This window comes from Octopus bimaculoides, chromosome 6, assembly GCF_001194135.2.
Source record: "Octopus bimaculoides isolate UCB-OBI-ISO-001 chromosome 6, ASM119413v2, whole genome shotgun sequence".
In the NCBI taxonomy this organism is placed as follows: domain Eukaryota; kingdom Metazoa; phylum Mollusca; class Cephalopoda; order Octopoda; family Octopodidae; genus Octopus; species Octopus bimaculoides.
The window spans coordinates 3,350,231-3,365,604 of NC_068986.1; the positions used below are offsets into that span (position 1 = coordinate 3,350,231).

The window sequence follows — 15,374 nt, forward strand, 5'->3', positions numbered from 1 at the left end:
ATTGCACCTGAACATCTGCCACAAACAAAAACTAACTTGCTAGTTAACCTGCCTTTGATGTTGCTGCACCTCTTATGTGTCCATAGCTTGCACCGGGTACATCTTATAGAGTTACTACCTACTCCTTTTCTACATACTGAGCAGGGCCATCTACCTGAAGGGGTTTGTACTGCATAGCTGTGAGGTTAAGAAGTTTGCTTCCCAACTCCACGGTGTTGGGTTCAGATTATATAATCCATGAGAAGTATAATGAAACTTATAAATGCCAAAAAAAAAAAAAAGCAGCATACATAGAGATCTGATGAATACATTATCTTGCAGGGAATCTTTTTTAATCTTTGCAACATGGTGAATTATAGAACTCATTGTAATATTTCGAATATTTGCAATTTCTTCCTCCGTAAATAACCTGTAAAATAAATAAATAAATAAATAAATAAATAAGATAGATAGATAGATAGGTAGGTAGATAGGTAGGTAAATAGGCAAGTAGGTACATAGATAGGCAGAGAGATAAATAGGAATTCTCTTTACAAATAAAACTACTCTTGGATATAGAGCTAGAAAAAGTAAAATTTAAGAATTAACTACAATACAATCAGCTTCGTTGTAAATAGGTACTATAAGTGGTGCAACCCATAATTGTACGTTTGCAGTGGTGGGCTGATCTATATCGGATAAACTGCATCAGGGTTGATTTTTTTTTTTTCTTCAAAGGTTTAGTCAGAGAAAGAAAGGTTTCATTGATGCCCTTTTGTTGCAGGCCTTCAAGTCTGGCAAGAAACAAAGAAGTCATTCTCTGACAAGGGACTTGACTTAAATACTTGCAATGGAATGGCCTCCACTAAAGGTTTCCAATGGCTAGGTGGTGGTGTTAAACAATAATTGACAAAGTCTACAACTCAAAAACTGGTGCAGTTCATTCAACAAACTTTTATAATTTCCAATTGCCCCAACTTCACTCACAAAGCTTAGTTCATCTTGAAGCTACAATAGAAGACACTTTCCCAGGCGCAGGTCATAGTAAAGTGAACTTCTAAACCACACAGCCATGCCTGCTTGCTTGCTTTCCATAGAAATATTATGTAAAAACAAGCATCAGTGTTCCCATTGGTTTATTAGAATCAAATAACAGGATAGATCTGAGTTATTTCTCCCAATAAATGTATGCTTCCAGTAAGTAAATGCCACAAGTTAATTTGTCTCATCATTAATTAGTTGTTAGCTAACCTAACTACCAATTAAAAGATTATCTAGTCATATTAATGTTGTAGCTCATTGGTTCTTTGTAACAAATTAACTTTTGCAATTTAAAAAATCTTTTTTTTTTACCCATTTCGTATATTTTCAAACCAAAATCGATCTCCATCTCTCAATCGCAACAGTTGTTCTTTTGTCAGGGTTCTTATTAGCTCTCCTGGTCCATTTGCAGTAGTTTCCATCAGAGCTCCAGTAAATATATCAATGTTATCTAAAGATTTATGAACCGATTCCATCTTTTTTATCAGCTGAAAATAGATTATATAAATAAAGTATATAATATATGACAAACAAGGGAAATAATTCAAAGTTCAAAGACACAAAAAAGTCAATTCAATTGAAAGGTTTTGTATGTGTATTTGGTGTGCAAGATTCTTGATGTGGATACGTGTGTTAAAAGAAATACAATTAAACCTTGGGAGAGACATTATGCCGGTAATAAACACATGCACTGATTCAGTCCTTTATTAACTGTTGCTATCTCTAGTAATTTGTTTTCTAACATTTTAATTAAATATTTTTTGTACCTCAGTGAAGAATCACCAATTATTCATTTTAATCATTTTGTTACCATATTTCTGTTAACATATGCTCCTTTTGTTTCTAGTTTTAAAATAATGAAGAATTTTGTAAAATAATTTTCTAATTATTAAGCTGGGGTCTCAATTTGGAATAAAATTTTGATGGCAAATTATAATTTCGACCATTTTAAGACAGTAAAGTTTATCGTAGAACTTGGAGTGGTCTCAGGTAGGTGCCTCTATTTTCTGCAAGTTTATGCTACCAAAAAATCATAAGGATTATTAACCATTTTGTTTCTTTGCTATATTTTTGTCGAAATACACTGCCTTCGTTTCAGTTAATTTTAAATTTAACGAAGCTTTCGCAATATAGCTCTGTCATCAAGATGGAGTTTAGAACATAAGTTAACATGAAATTCTAATGGAAGGTTTTAGCTTGGAGATTTTGGGTGGATTAGCATCAAAAGGATTAAAATTCATCTTTTGGATTCCTATAACCAAATATATATTAGTAACAGGACAAAATATTGATTTTAAATTTTGACACAAAGTCAGCAATTCTAGGGGATGAGGTAAACCAATTACACTGGCCCCAGTGTTCAACTAGTATTTTACTGACCCCAAAAGGGATAAAAGACAAAAGGATAAAAGACAAAGTCAAACTCAGCAGAATTCAAATGCAGAACGCAAAGATGGACAAAATGTCACTAAGCACTTTGACCAGTGTGCCATTGATTCACCAGAATGACACCTTAACAGGGGAAAATATTAATCCTAGAAAATAATGAAATATCTTACCTCTGGATTAGAATTAGCTAATTCTGGGTTGATATCTTGCCAAGATTCAATTTTTTTCATGCCGAGTGCAGCTCTTGCAGTATTGTAATCAGGGAGTCCGTAATCACGACCTTTCATTATTATCTGGACAACTTTGTCTTGTAAATTGTAATATAAGGTGCCATGATTCCGCCCTAGAAGAATTACCATTAGCAAATTAATATTTTTTTTTTTTTCCTTTATATGAATAAATATCTTTGAAATAGCAAAGTTCTTAAGTTAATCAACATTTCAAGGGCTTGAGCTTATATTTTTTTTACCAGTCCCTGAGAGAAACTTGGAAGTTGATGCCAAAGGCATTTCTAATCTAGTGATAATCATCATCATCGTTTAACATCCGCTTTCCATGCTGGCATGGGTTGGACGGTTTGACTGAGGACTGGCAAGCCAGATGGCTGCACCAGACTCCAATCTGATCTGGCAGAGTTTCTACAGCTGGATGTCCTTATCATTAATACAGCAGCATCCTCAAAACTTTAATAACCACTTCATACAGAAGACCATGCAGTATCAAGAGCATTTGTCCCCCATTAATTTTAATAGGCCCCTCAAGTTCATGTGTATCAGCCAACAGCATCAGCATAGTTTAGTGAACTACTGCTTGACAATTAGTGTTGGTTTGTTTACATTCCCAAACTTAGTGGTTCTGTAAAGAGACCAATTACATGAGTATCATATTCAAAAATAATTACCGGGAGTGATTTGTTTGACTAAAACTTGCAAGTGCCCCAGCATGGCCACAGTCCAATGACCAAAACAATGAAATAGCAAAAAAAGTATTAAAAATATATATAAAATAAAACTTAAAATGCTCAAGGGACTTTTGGAATGCCCTTTTTAGAGAAATGAAAACTTTTCCTGAATTGTCTCAATAGACAGCAATTTCATAAACTGAAGAAGAATATTTAAGAATAACAAAAATACACATGAAACTTTCAGATAGAAAATTTTTCTCAAAAGAGAAAATGGTTTAGCCACTTCTGTAATAAAAGATTGAAGTTTGATATTTTAAGCATTTCTGAAATATTCACCTTTAAAATCATCCACAATGGTCATGTCGTCTGCTTCAGCTAGTTGAGAAGTCATACCATAAAGAAATTCTTGAAAAGAAGTCTCATACTCTTTTAGATAATCCTATTAGAATAAAAAGAAAAATAATAGAGTATCAGAATTCTAAAATTAAAATTTATACATATTTAGCTTCATGACCACAATCTTGGCTGTGAGGCTAAGGAGTTTGCTTTGCAACAATGTGATTTTAGGTTCAATACCACAGCATGGCACCTTGGATAAGTTGTCTGCTGAGTTACAGGTTGTCTGGAGCTTTGTAAGTGAAATTTAATAAGTGGAAACTGGAAAAATCTGTCAGTATGACCATTTTTGTTCTTGAGTGGTAGACTTTGTCCATCTCCCAGTTTGATGGTACACCACCCGATTCTTCAGTATACTAAGCAGAGGCTTCTCTGTTGCAAGCATTTAGACTTGATCTAAGTTTGTAGGTATAGAATGGCTGAATGGTATAGAATTGTAGTGTATGACTGGGCAACTTTTATTTTCTATAACCTAAATTCAACCAGATTCCAATTGAATTACCAAAAGGCACACCAAACATTTATTAGATATTACAATATAACAATCAACTTACTTGTCCTTTCCAAAATGTATTACAAAATCTCAATGGATGTCGGTAATTGCATGAAGAATCCCTATAAAAAGAAAATTAAATTTCAAAAAAAAAAAAATGAAATTTATTAAAATGCATTTATAAACCAAATTTTTTTTAGAAGAAGTGAAGAACAGGAACATAACCATGATATAATGTAAAATGAGCAGCATATTTGGATACTTTCTTTAAAATTCCCAAATATTGATCACAATTTTTTTCAAAGAGAAATTCATTTTGGAAGAATATTTTAAAACTAGGAACAGTCTATGGTAGAAGGTATGTTGCCCAGTGGTCAAATAACTGGGCTCTTGATCATAAAGCAGTAGGTTTGATTCTTGGTCAATGGAAATACATCTTCCCAAGCAAGGGACTTTATTTCCTCCAATCTAGTTGGCTGGTAAAATATTAGGATTAATAGAGCACTATCAACATCAAGTTAGTGTGACAATATTAATAAGTTATTAGTATGGCCAAAACCCTTTAGACATGAAGAGGGATACATTCCACAGTTGACTGATAAACCCTACATATTCCCCTTTTTTCACAGACTGTATTAGAGGTAACCTTGTATTATGGCATGGCTTAAATCAATATAATTAACACAAAATATTTGCAGCATAAAAATGCTGAATTTGAGTTGGATGCCAAGAAAGGTTTTGGCAGCAACAAGGTTAGATATAGCTCATGATCTTTGGATGATGAGTCTCACAAAGGCGATGAGAAATGATTGAGACTGTTGGTGATTTGCTGTGCTTCAGAAGACACATCAAGCTTTGTGAAATTGTAGTTGTGGCTAGTGCTGGTGACACATTAAAATAACCTGGTACCCTCTGGAGTGGTTGACATTAGGAAGGACATCCAGTGATAGAAACCAAGCCAAAACAGGACTGGAACTTGGTGCAGCTCTCTGGCTTACCAGTTCTAGCCAAACTATCTCACCCATGCCAGCAGGGAAAATGGATACTAAATGGAGATGTTTTAAGTGCAGATTAATATATATATGATATAGTAAATCAAAAGTAATTTTTAACCAAATGAAATTATATCTGTAATGAGAAACGAGTCATTTGAGTTAACGATAATTTTTATCAAGTAAAGCAAGAGAGATAACTTTCAAATTCAAATTGATTAAAAATTGTTTGGTGGTATGAAGTAGAGAGTGAATGTCTTACTTGGATTCAACAAACCTTAGAATAATTGTGAGAATAAGTATTTTTGAATGAAAAACATGCACTGATTCACCAATTTAAAATAATGAAATAGGAATGTATTAAGAACATAGCTAAGTGAAAGCTAACATATTCTATGTAGTGAATCAATATTCCAAGAATTCAAACACCCCAATTCTTTTCCACAACTTTTATCTATATAAATTCACAAAGTAATAAACCTAAGAATTATAAAATAAATTTTGTTAATACTGTATAATGTTTTGTACTTTTTATTTTTCAGAAATTTATTAAAAGAATCTCTAATTAAGCTCAAAGAAATTAAAAAATTTTCCTTTTATTAATTCTGCAATAACTAACAATAATTATATATTGGATTCAGTATTTACGTGACTGTAACTCATGAATAACCATAATTGATTAAGGAATAATGAACTTGAGTCAAACATGAAAAAAATGTTAGACGCTGTGCTGGCAACAGTTAATCCAGTTTCTTCAGATTCCAAACTGACTGGTTTCACAAAAACTTGACCTCCTAGAAATAGCTTCTATTTCAAACGATGACCAAAACAGCATGGTATATATTTTAGAATTATCAGTCATAATTATCAACATTATCATTATCACCACTATCATAATTATCAATGTGCTTAGCAACATTTCATCTATCTTTATGATCCGAGATCAAATTTAGCTGAAGTCAACTTTGCTTTTCATCCTTTCGGGGTCAATAAAATTAGTACCAGTGAAATACTGGGGTCGATGTCATCAACTGGTCCCCTCCCCACAAATTTCAGGCCTTGTGCCTTTAGTAGAAAAGGTTTATCATTACTACTTTGCCTTTCAGCAGTATTTTTTCTCATTCTTTATAATCTCAGTTTAAATACTGCTAAGGTTAACTTCACCTTTCATCCTTTCAGGGTTGATTAAATAAGTACCACTGAAGAACTAAGGTTGATGTAATCAACTGGCCCACTCCCACCCAAATATCAGGCCTTGTGCCTATAGTGGAAAGAATCATGATTAGTAGTAAAATAATTACCTGCGATAAATGACAGACGGCATTAATGTCAAATAGTAGTTCATGACAACAGCATCATAAATGGCAGCCAGACTGGGATCAACACTTGGTTTGTAACCTAAGAAAATGCAACACTGAAGCTTAATTATTCAGAAATACAATCCAAACAATATTCAACATTTAATTAGGGATCAACATTAACCCTGTAGTGTTTAAACTGGCTATATCCAGTCCAAATATTTTTTTCTGTTTTATGTTCAAACTCGCCACATCCAGCCTCTAACATCATTCTAAAAATAAACAATTGCTTCATCAAAATCTCAAAATCATGAGACAATGCATGATTAACTCAAAAGAATATGAATAAATAAGCATTACATGTGACTAAGTAATCCAAATGCTAAAGGGTTAAAAAGAAACAGAAATATTAGAAATAATTATATGATGAGGGAAAGGGAAAATGACAATGACAAATATTTTAATAATTTCAGTAAACATGGGAGATAACTCCATGTATGTTTAAGTTTTATAAGGCCTCAGCAAAGCATAAACTTCATTGTACTTTCCAACCAAAGTTATGATAAAATGGATATGTTCATTTTTAATAAACAAAGATTGATAAATTTTAGTGAAACCTTTAGTAAATGCAGAATGAAAACTAATATTTACACCCTGTCTTCACATGTTTTCTTCTTTCTCCAAAGCAATAATTCTATTAAGGATAATGTTTAAAGTATTGTGAAATCATTGCAATGTTTACAAAGATAAAGATTTTTCTGTCAAAACTGACAAGATTTCACATAAGATATTAAGCATTATTAACATTTAATGTGTTATTTGGAGAGGGATCAAATCAGAATGTATTTGATTTCATGTAATAATGATGATCTTTTCTATTATAGGCACAAGGCCTGAAATTTTGAGGGACAAGGCTAGTTGATTACACTGAGTCCCATGCTCAACTGGGACTTGTTTTATAAGCTGTTAAAGGGTGAAAGGCAAAGTCAACCATGGTGAAATTTGAATTCAGAACATGAAAAACTAAAAGAAATGCTACTAAGCATTTTGTCTGATGTTATAATAGTTCTTTCCACCTTAATAATGGTTTCAAATTTTTGCACAAGCCAACAGATTCATGTGGGGTGGGACTGGTTAGTCGATTATATAAACCTCAATAGTCAACTGATGCTTATTTTATCAACCCTGGAAGGATGAAAGACAAAGCTGACCTCAGTGTATTTGAACTCAAAATGTAAAGATGGACAAAATGCCAGTAAACATTTTGATTGGCATGCTAACAATTCTACCAACTTGCCCCCATTATAAGAAGGATAAGAATTTTGGCTCAATACCAGCAATCTGAGGTGAAATTTATGGATAACATTGATTTGACTGGTACCTCAGATTTTGTCCTTAATGGCTTATTCAAAACCATTAAGGGCAAAACCTATGATCCAATTCAAATTAATATATGTATATGTGTGTACATACATACATACATACATACATACATACACAAATATTTTTTTAATGATTATGTAGAAATAATTTCTTTTATATTTGGATAACAAGAATTTGTACTATTAATTTGCTCACAACTTGTATAAACAAATCTAATGGTGTTAGATTTGATTCAAACTTTTCCACAAATAGAACTCTTGAGACTTAGAATGCAAACCAAAATCTACTGTAGAAGAAAATACACTTACATATTATTTGAAATAGATTTTATGCCAAAAAAAAAATCTGAAGAAATCGATCATTCAAAATCAGCCATAACAGGCCCAAATATTCAGCCTGTTTTATATTCAAACCAGCCAGATCAGGCCTCTCACACCTACCCTAAAATATCATTCTAAAAATAAACAATTGCATCAATGAAATATCTAAGCAACAAGATAATGTAAGAGAAATTCAAAACAAAGTGAATAATTAAGCATTGCATATGCTTAATAATGTGAATAATTAAGTATTGTAATCTGAAAACTAAAGGGTTCAAGTGGTTCAAAAAATGTAAAACCTTACCTTGATAGGGTTCAACAGTTTCATTGAGGAATGTTGGTAGCCATTCATAAATTACAATGTTCTATAAAATAAATAGAACAATACAGATTCAAATTCTACATAAAATCTGTAGAGATAAGCTTAAAAGATCATATAATACTTAATGACAGGCATGGCTGTGTGGTTAACAAATTTGCTTCCCAGCCACACGGTTTTAGGTTCAGTCCCACTGTGTAGTATCTTGGATATGTGTCTTCTATAACAGTTTGGGGCTGACTGGAAACAGATGAAGCTATTCGTATGACAATGACACTCATTCACAGCTATCATGCAATGTCAAGATGAAACACACACACACAACAGGCTTCTTTTAGTTTCCATCTACCAAATCCACTCACAAGGCCTTGGTCAGCCCAGTGCTTAAGAAAAAGATACTTGCTCAAGATGCTATGCAGTGGTTAGAAAGCTTGGGAAGCAATCTTTATTCAACTGGCAACCACATGATTCACTCAATGTTTGCATACTGCTTATATAGGGCACTAAACCCCATCTTGTACACTAGATCACTTAAAAAAAAAACAGTTTAAAAGCAAGCATATTGTCATTATTTATAACTGTTCAAAACTTGCTGGATGCACATCTCACACAAACATTGATTAGAAGCAAGTTCATAAAAGGTAAAATATAGCATCAATACAAGTGTTTCGTCTGCCAACTAAAACTAAGCAGCTAATACTGCCACATGGCAGTACTGAATGAAACTGCATTAAATGAGCTAACCCTGAAATGCACAATATCACAAGACTCATACTAACTTTGTTTACATTCATTTTGAAGGAAGTGAAGGATAATGTAAGAAAAAGAACTCAAATCCCCTATTTTATTATTCCTTTCTTGCTCTGTAATAGAATCATTACAGGACTGGGTTTTTGACTTTGAAAATTTATGCACTAAAGCATCTTGTTGAAAATTTCTAAGATTATTGAATCATAGAAAAATGTTTTGTAATAACAAAGAAAATATAGATTTTTTTAAAACCTGTAATTTCATACCCAAGACATTAAAATTATTGAAATGTGGAATATAACCTACAAAATTTGGCAAACATGCGTAGTTGAGTGAAATATATTACTTCAAGAAGGTGATATTTATTCTTACTTTTATTTGTATGCCATATATTTTTAGATTTAAATTAATGAAAATACTGACATTTTTTATGAGAAAATGTTTACGAAAGCAAAAGAAAATTTTAATTTAACACTTTAACATTAAACTGGCTATATCTAGTCTGAATATTCTACCTGTTTTATGATCAAATTAACCAGATCCAGCCTCTCACACATACTCAGCAACATTATCTTAAAGATAAACAATCACATCCTCAAAATCCTGAAGTTTCAAGATAATGCACGATTGGTACAAAACAATGCAAATAAATAAGCATTGCAAGAGATAGTATAATTTAAATGCTAAATGGTTTAAGTGAATAATGTTTGATATTTACCTGCAATGAAGCAATTACCCAACTTCGAGCTTTGTAAAATAATTCATCAGCATTCATTTCAAAATGTACCTTTAATTCATCAACAAGGTGATTGTGCCACCGAAAGAACAGTACACTTAGTGTAATAAGAGCAGGATTTTCATGTGCATGGTGATTACCAAATTCTGAAATTTAATGATCAGTCAATCAGGTTATTAAGTGGTGATTGCAATTATAGTTTGGTTGAAGTTGCTTTAAAGAGAAGTTGCTTCTCTTTGATATGAATTAGAATTTTCACACTTATTACATTGTCAGTGCCATCTTGACTTTATTTTGCATACAAATGGTATCCCTGAGTTATTTCCCTTGATCTTTGCACACACACACACACACACACACACACACACACACACACACACACACACACACACACACACACACACACACACACACACACACACACACACACACACACACACGCTTATGTTCTTTTACTTGTTTCAGCCATTTGACTGCAGCCATGCAGGAGCACCACCTTAAGTCAAGCAAATAAACCCCAGGACTTATTCTTTGTAAGCCTAGTACCTATTCTATAGGTCTCTTCTGCAAAACCACTAGGTTACGGGAATGTTAATGCACCAGCATACATACAACCCCTGTATGTATGTATATATATATATATCCAGGTAGAGTGAGTGGAGAAAGTAAAATCCAGGTGAGATATATTTCCAAAGTTAGCAGATCCTCTGAGGTTAAAATTACTCTACAAGGTGTACTCAGCAACCTAGTCATCAGGCCAATGATACCTTAATTATATGAAGGTTACATTATTGTTGAGGAATCACAAGTTAACTCTCCTAACATAATTTAAAATTTATTATTTTTCATGAACTTTCCTTTTTTATACCTACCACAGACTGCTCAAAGTTCACAAACTTCCTACACTCAGATCCCTGGATCTTACACACACACGCGCACACGCGCACACGCGCGCGCACACGCACACGCACACGCACACACGCACACACACACACACACACACACATATAGCATCTCTTAAATTACTTTAATTATCAGTAATAATTTTATTTTAAAACAGACTAATGAATATAAAATCAAAATATTTTTATTAACTTACTCCAGTATTTTGATGCATCTGGGTAACCATGGGAATGAAAAACTGGAAATCTCCAGTTCCCAAGTCTCATCGTGTTGAAAGAAGGGAATTTGTGCCACAGGTCATCTGCATCCAATTTACCAGTTTTCCAATCTCGAAGAATATTAGCCGTCACTTCATTGTTCCCATAGATTGCACTGCCATCCAAAAAACTGGTTACTTGGTTTATCTGTAGTTATTGATTTTTATATATGAACTTTCAACTGAATTAAATTTTAATTTACTTGGAGTGGAAAATAATGTAAGATTAAATATATTTGAAGATTTTGAGGTAAATGACCAATGGTAGATTCAATTGGATAATAGAAAAATCAGCCAATTGGCCAAAGGTTCGTATGCTGTCCCCTTGCATTGACGGTCAAGATAATTTGCTTCTTGCATCACAGTTCACTCTATAGCTACAGGTGTATCCCAGTTATTTAAATTCACATATCGTATTGACCTCTTAGGACCTCACCAAAAAAAATTAAGTCAAATTCCTTCATTGAGAAGAAACTGAAGAAAAACAAATGCTCAGTTCAATACTAGTCTTGTGAATGGGCGAATAAGGAAGCCGCTATGTGGTGGTCTTGACTTATGAGAAACAGCTGACAAATCTCTCTCAAAACATAGTCTTATCTTCAAACTGGACATAATGGATAATCAAATGGACATGGCTTGAATACCTTTAATTAGGCTTGGGTTAACCAATGAGTAAAATATGCACACTCTTAGGCCACAGTTTTTTTTTTTTAATGCTGAATTTATAAAAGGGAAAATAGTGCAACTGAACTGGTTTTTTTAGAAAAAGTGTTGACAAATTTGCATTTCTTAAAAGTAAATTCGTTTATGTTGCTTACTTCAAATTAATATTATATACATTTAAAAATAGGTCATGTTTAATATAGTTGTGACATCAGGCCTGCAGGATGGCCTGGGAGGAAACTGAATTATTAATTTATCATTTAGCACTTTTGTTTTAATGTCTTTTCAAAAGTACCTTTGTTTGACTGTGTTTAGAGTATATATTGGTCGATCCAATGATCAAAAGCAACTTGAAGCAAAATAATTGGCTCGATGGATATTTGTTATTCATGAAACATTGAGCTATAATTTCAAACTGTAGCTTTCCTCTTGCAAGAAATAAGAATACACTAACAGGAATACAGGAAATAGACCAGCAGGAATACATGAAATTACAGTTGTGAGTCACAGATGCTATACTGGTGATACTCCTGTATATTTCCTAATTACTCATGTATATTTCCTAATGCTAAATAACTAAATAGCCCAAGCATTTTTCCAATGTACAAATGTTTGTGGCCATCAATCTATTGTGTTAAGGAATTAAAAGTACATGACATTGTTTGAAATCTATGTAAAAGGGTTTGAGCCCTTACCTGTTTCCTTGGGTTGTTTGGAGAAACCCCTGACTGCCTGTCATAATCAACACGTTCATAAGGGATAAAATGTCTACCACTACATTTGTCATCAAAGTCTTCGTCACATCTTGGAACTTTTACATTCAGAATTTCTACTGGACAGCCTGGTTCGTTAGTGTTGGAAACTTCTAAGGTAAGGAACTGTCCTGAATATTAAAAGCATATAAAATTACTTTTGAATGCACAAACATTCACAGTAAAAAATATTTTCAGGTCATCATTTAACATCTGGTTTACATGCTGGCAAGAGTTGGGCAGTTTAACAGGAACTGGCAGGCCAGGGGAAAGGGCCAAACTCTATTGTCTATTTTAGCATGGTTTCTACAGCTGGATGCCTTTCTTAATGCCAACCACTTTACAAAGAGTACTTAGTTTTTTTGTTTTTTTTTTCTTCTTCTTCATGGCACCTGCATGGTAGGGTTTCCAAGTAACTGGCAAGACAAAATTCCTTCAATTGGGGGAATTGTGCCAACAAAGCCCCAAATTTTTAGGAGAGATATTGCTGAATGAATTAATTCCAGTACTTAACTGGAAGGTTGACAAATGAAAGAAAAATTTCTGCCAAGACATTGCCTTTCGGGGGTGGGGGGTCAATCATGTTGACCGTACTTGTTTGGCGATTCTGACTACAAAAATTATGGAAAAATGTTTTGACATTTACTTATTTCTAAATGGATTATAATAACATATTCCTTGATTTACTGAAAGACTTGGCTTCAAATCCAAGAATAAACCCTAGCAGTTTCTTAGGGGATGGATGGATGGATAGATAGAGAGATAGATAGAGAGAGAGAGGTAATTCTTCCATTTGAGAACAGACAAACATTATATCAGTTAATTTTAAATAACATACAAGTTAATATTTACCAAAGTATGCAAACAGTGCAGTTTTATTTGTAGTAGACATTTTGCCAATCTTTCCCTGAAATAGCTCTCTGCTGATGTATCTTGCATTTGGCCTATTGGAACCAGATGGCAAGTATGTCTGGTCTTCATAATGGTTTGGTAGATTAAATGCCAATGGGCGAACTGAAGAGAAAAAAGATTGTACTTTATAGAAAGAGGCATTGCTATGTGGTTTAGGAGTTCACTTCACGAACACATGGTTTTGAATTCTGTCGCACTGCAGGCCATCTTGGACAAGTGTCTATTATAGTCCAGGGCTGACCAAAGCCTTGTGAGTATATTGGTGTAAAGACGCCTGTCATACATATGCATCACCATCATACAAGTAATGTTGTTCATTTCCATTCTTGCATGAAAAAGGAAGTCTGGTCATGGGGAAATATTAGCTTGCTTTGAAACAGGTAAGAGTTAGCAACATGAAAGGAATCAGGCTGTAGGAAACCTTCCTCAACTAATTCCATCTGACTTATGCAAGCATGGAAAGGTGAAAGTTAAAACACGATGAGGATTTAAACTAAGGAAAATATGAAAAATTTCCATGTCATTACCGTTTTGTAGTATTGCTGAAAACATAGTGAACATTATATTTATAATTGATTTGGAACTGGTTCCCGAAGTACATAATATACGGTTATATTTATTTATTTGTATAAAGGATTAATTATAGTAACATATAAATATTGGGTTGAAAACATTTTGGATTGAAAAAAGCCGAATGTTGCCTATGGGGCACAAAAGGGATTTTCGACCCAATATTTACATGCTATCATTTATAACTTTATGTGAGCTGGCAGTTCTATTAGCATGCCAGACGAAATGTTCATTGGCGTTTCGTCCATCTATGCGTTGAGCTCAAATTCTGCCAGGGTCGACTTTGTCTTTCATCCTTTCTGGGTCGATAAAATAAGCACCAGTCGAACACTGGGGTCAGTGTAATCGACTTAACCCCTCCTTCAACTTGTTGTCGTCCTTGTGCTGAAATTTGAAACGATTATTTATAACTTTATGTATTTTGAGGGAACCAATTCGAAAACAACAACAAAAAAAATTTTACCATGTTTCTTTGAAAGTTTGTGAATTCTCATCATCCAATATTGTAATTGCATTTTGATTTGTTACATGATCAAAATTATTCCTCATCAATACTTAAAAAGAAAAAAATGGTAACTTACAGGCGGCACCCAATGTTGGATTGGACTTGCTGTTATACCAACCATCAAATCTTTGATGTTGAATGCCTTTCTTGGTGGTGTTGAATGTAAGTGATGCTGCTGAAAGATTAAAGGGAGATAAAGTACAATCACACAAATGTATACAGTAATTTCACTTCGTTTCATAAGGTATTCAAGAGAAGAAACAATGAACTGAAAATGCAAAGTACATTGATATAAACATTATGGTTTGGATGTGAAGGTGGATGGCTCAGTTGATAGAGCGCCAGGCTCACAATCATGAGGTAGCGACTTCGATTTTTGGACTGGGTGTTGTGTTTTTGAGCAAAGCACTTTATTTCACGTTGCTCCAGTTCACTCAGCTGTCGAAATGAGTTGTGATGTCACTGATGCCAAACTGTATCGGCCCCTTCGCCTTTCCCTTGGATAACATCGATGGCGTGGAGAGGGGAGGTTGGTATGCACGGGCGACTGCTGGTCTTCCATAAACAACCTTGCTCGGACTTGTGCCTCGGAGGGTAACTTTCTAGGTGCAATCTCGTGGTCATTCATGACCGAAGGGGTCCTTTACCCTTATGGTTTGGATAATTTCAACTGATTGGAGTTTTCTTAATCATAGTATTACATATGTGAGATTCTAATTACTATGCAGAATGTTCCCACAAATATCACCCATCGGCCATTATGATATTCATTATGATATGCGTATCACCCATTATGATATTCATAATGAAGGT

The 15,374-nt window shown here is 33.8% G+C and overlaps 1 protein-coding gene across 2 annotated transcripts in view; it reads right to left on the reverse strand.

Moving 5' to 3' along the window:
* The window catches only part of LOC106882005 (dual oxidase), a 59,340-nt gene that overhangs the window by 31,715 nt on the left and 12,251 nt on the right, over window positions 1–15,374 (reverse strand). The window contains exons 3-14 of one of the 2 annotated variants that reach the window (XM_014932549.2): window positions 14,638–14,736; window positions 13,427–13,588; window positions 12,518–12,705; window positions 11,100–11,307; window positions 9,983–10,146; window positions 8,500–8,560; window positions 6,496–6,592; window positions 4,264–4,324; window positions 3,650–3,752; window positions 2,580–2,752; window positions 1,333–1,508; window positions 291–409 (exon numbers count right to left, since the gene is read on the reverse strand). In XM_014932549.2, coding sequence (XP_014788035.1) covers window positions 291–409; window positions 1,333–1,508; window positions 2,580–2,752; window positions 3,650–3,752; window positions 4,264–4,324; window positions 6,496–6,592; window positions 8,500–8,560; window positions 9,983–10,146; window positions 11,100–11,307; window positions 12,518–12,705; window positions 13,427–13,588; window positions 14,638–14,736 — 1,611 coding nt within the window. The remainder of the gene's footprint in view (window positions 1–290; window positions 410–1,332; window positions 1,509–2,579; window positions 2,753–3,649; window positions 3,753–4,263; window positions 4,325–6,495; window positions 6,593–8,499; window positions 8,561–9,982; window positions 10,147–11,099; window positions 11,308–12,517; window positions 12,706–13,426; window positions 13,589–14,637; window positions 14,737–15,374) is intronic. The other variant, XM_014932557.2, reaches the window with a different exon arrangement.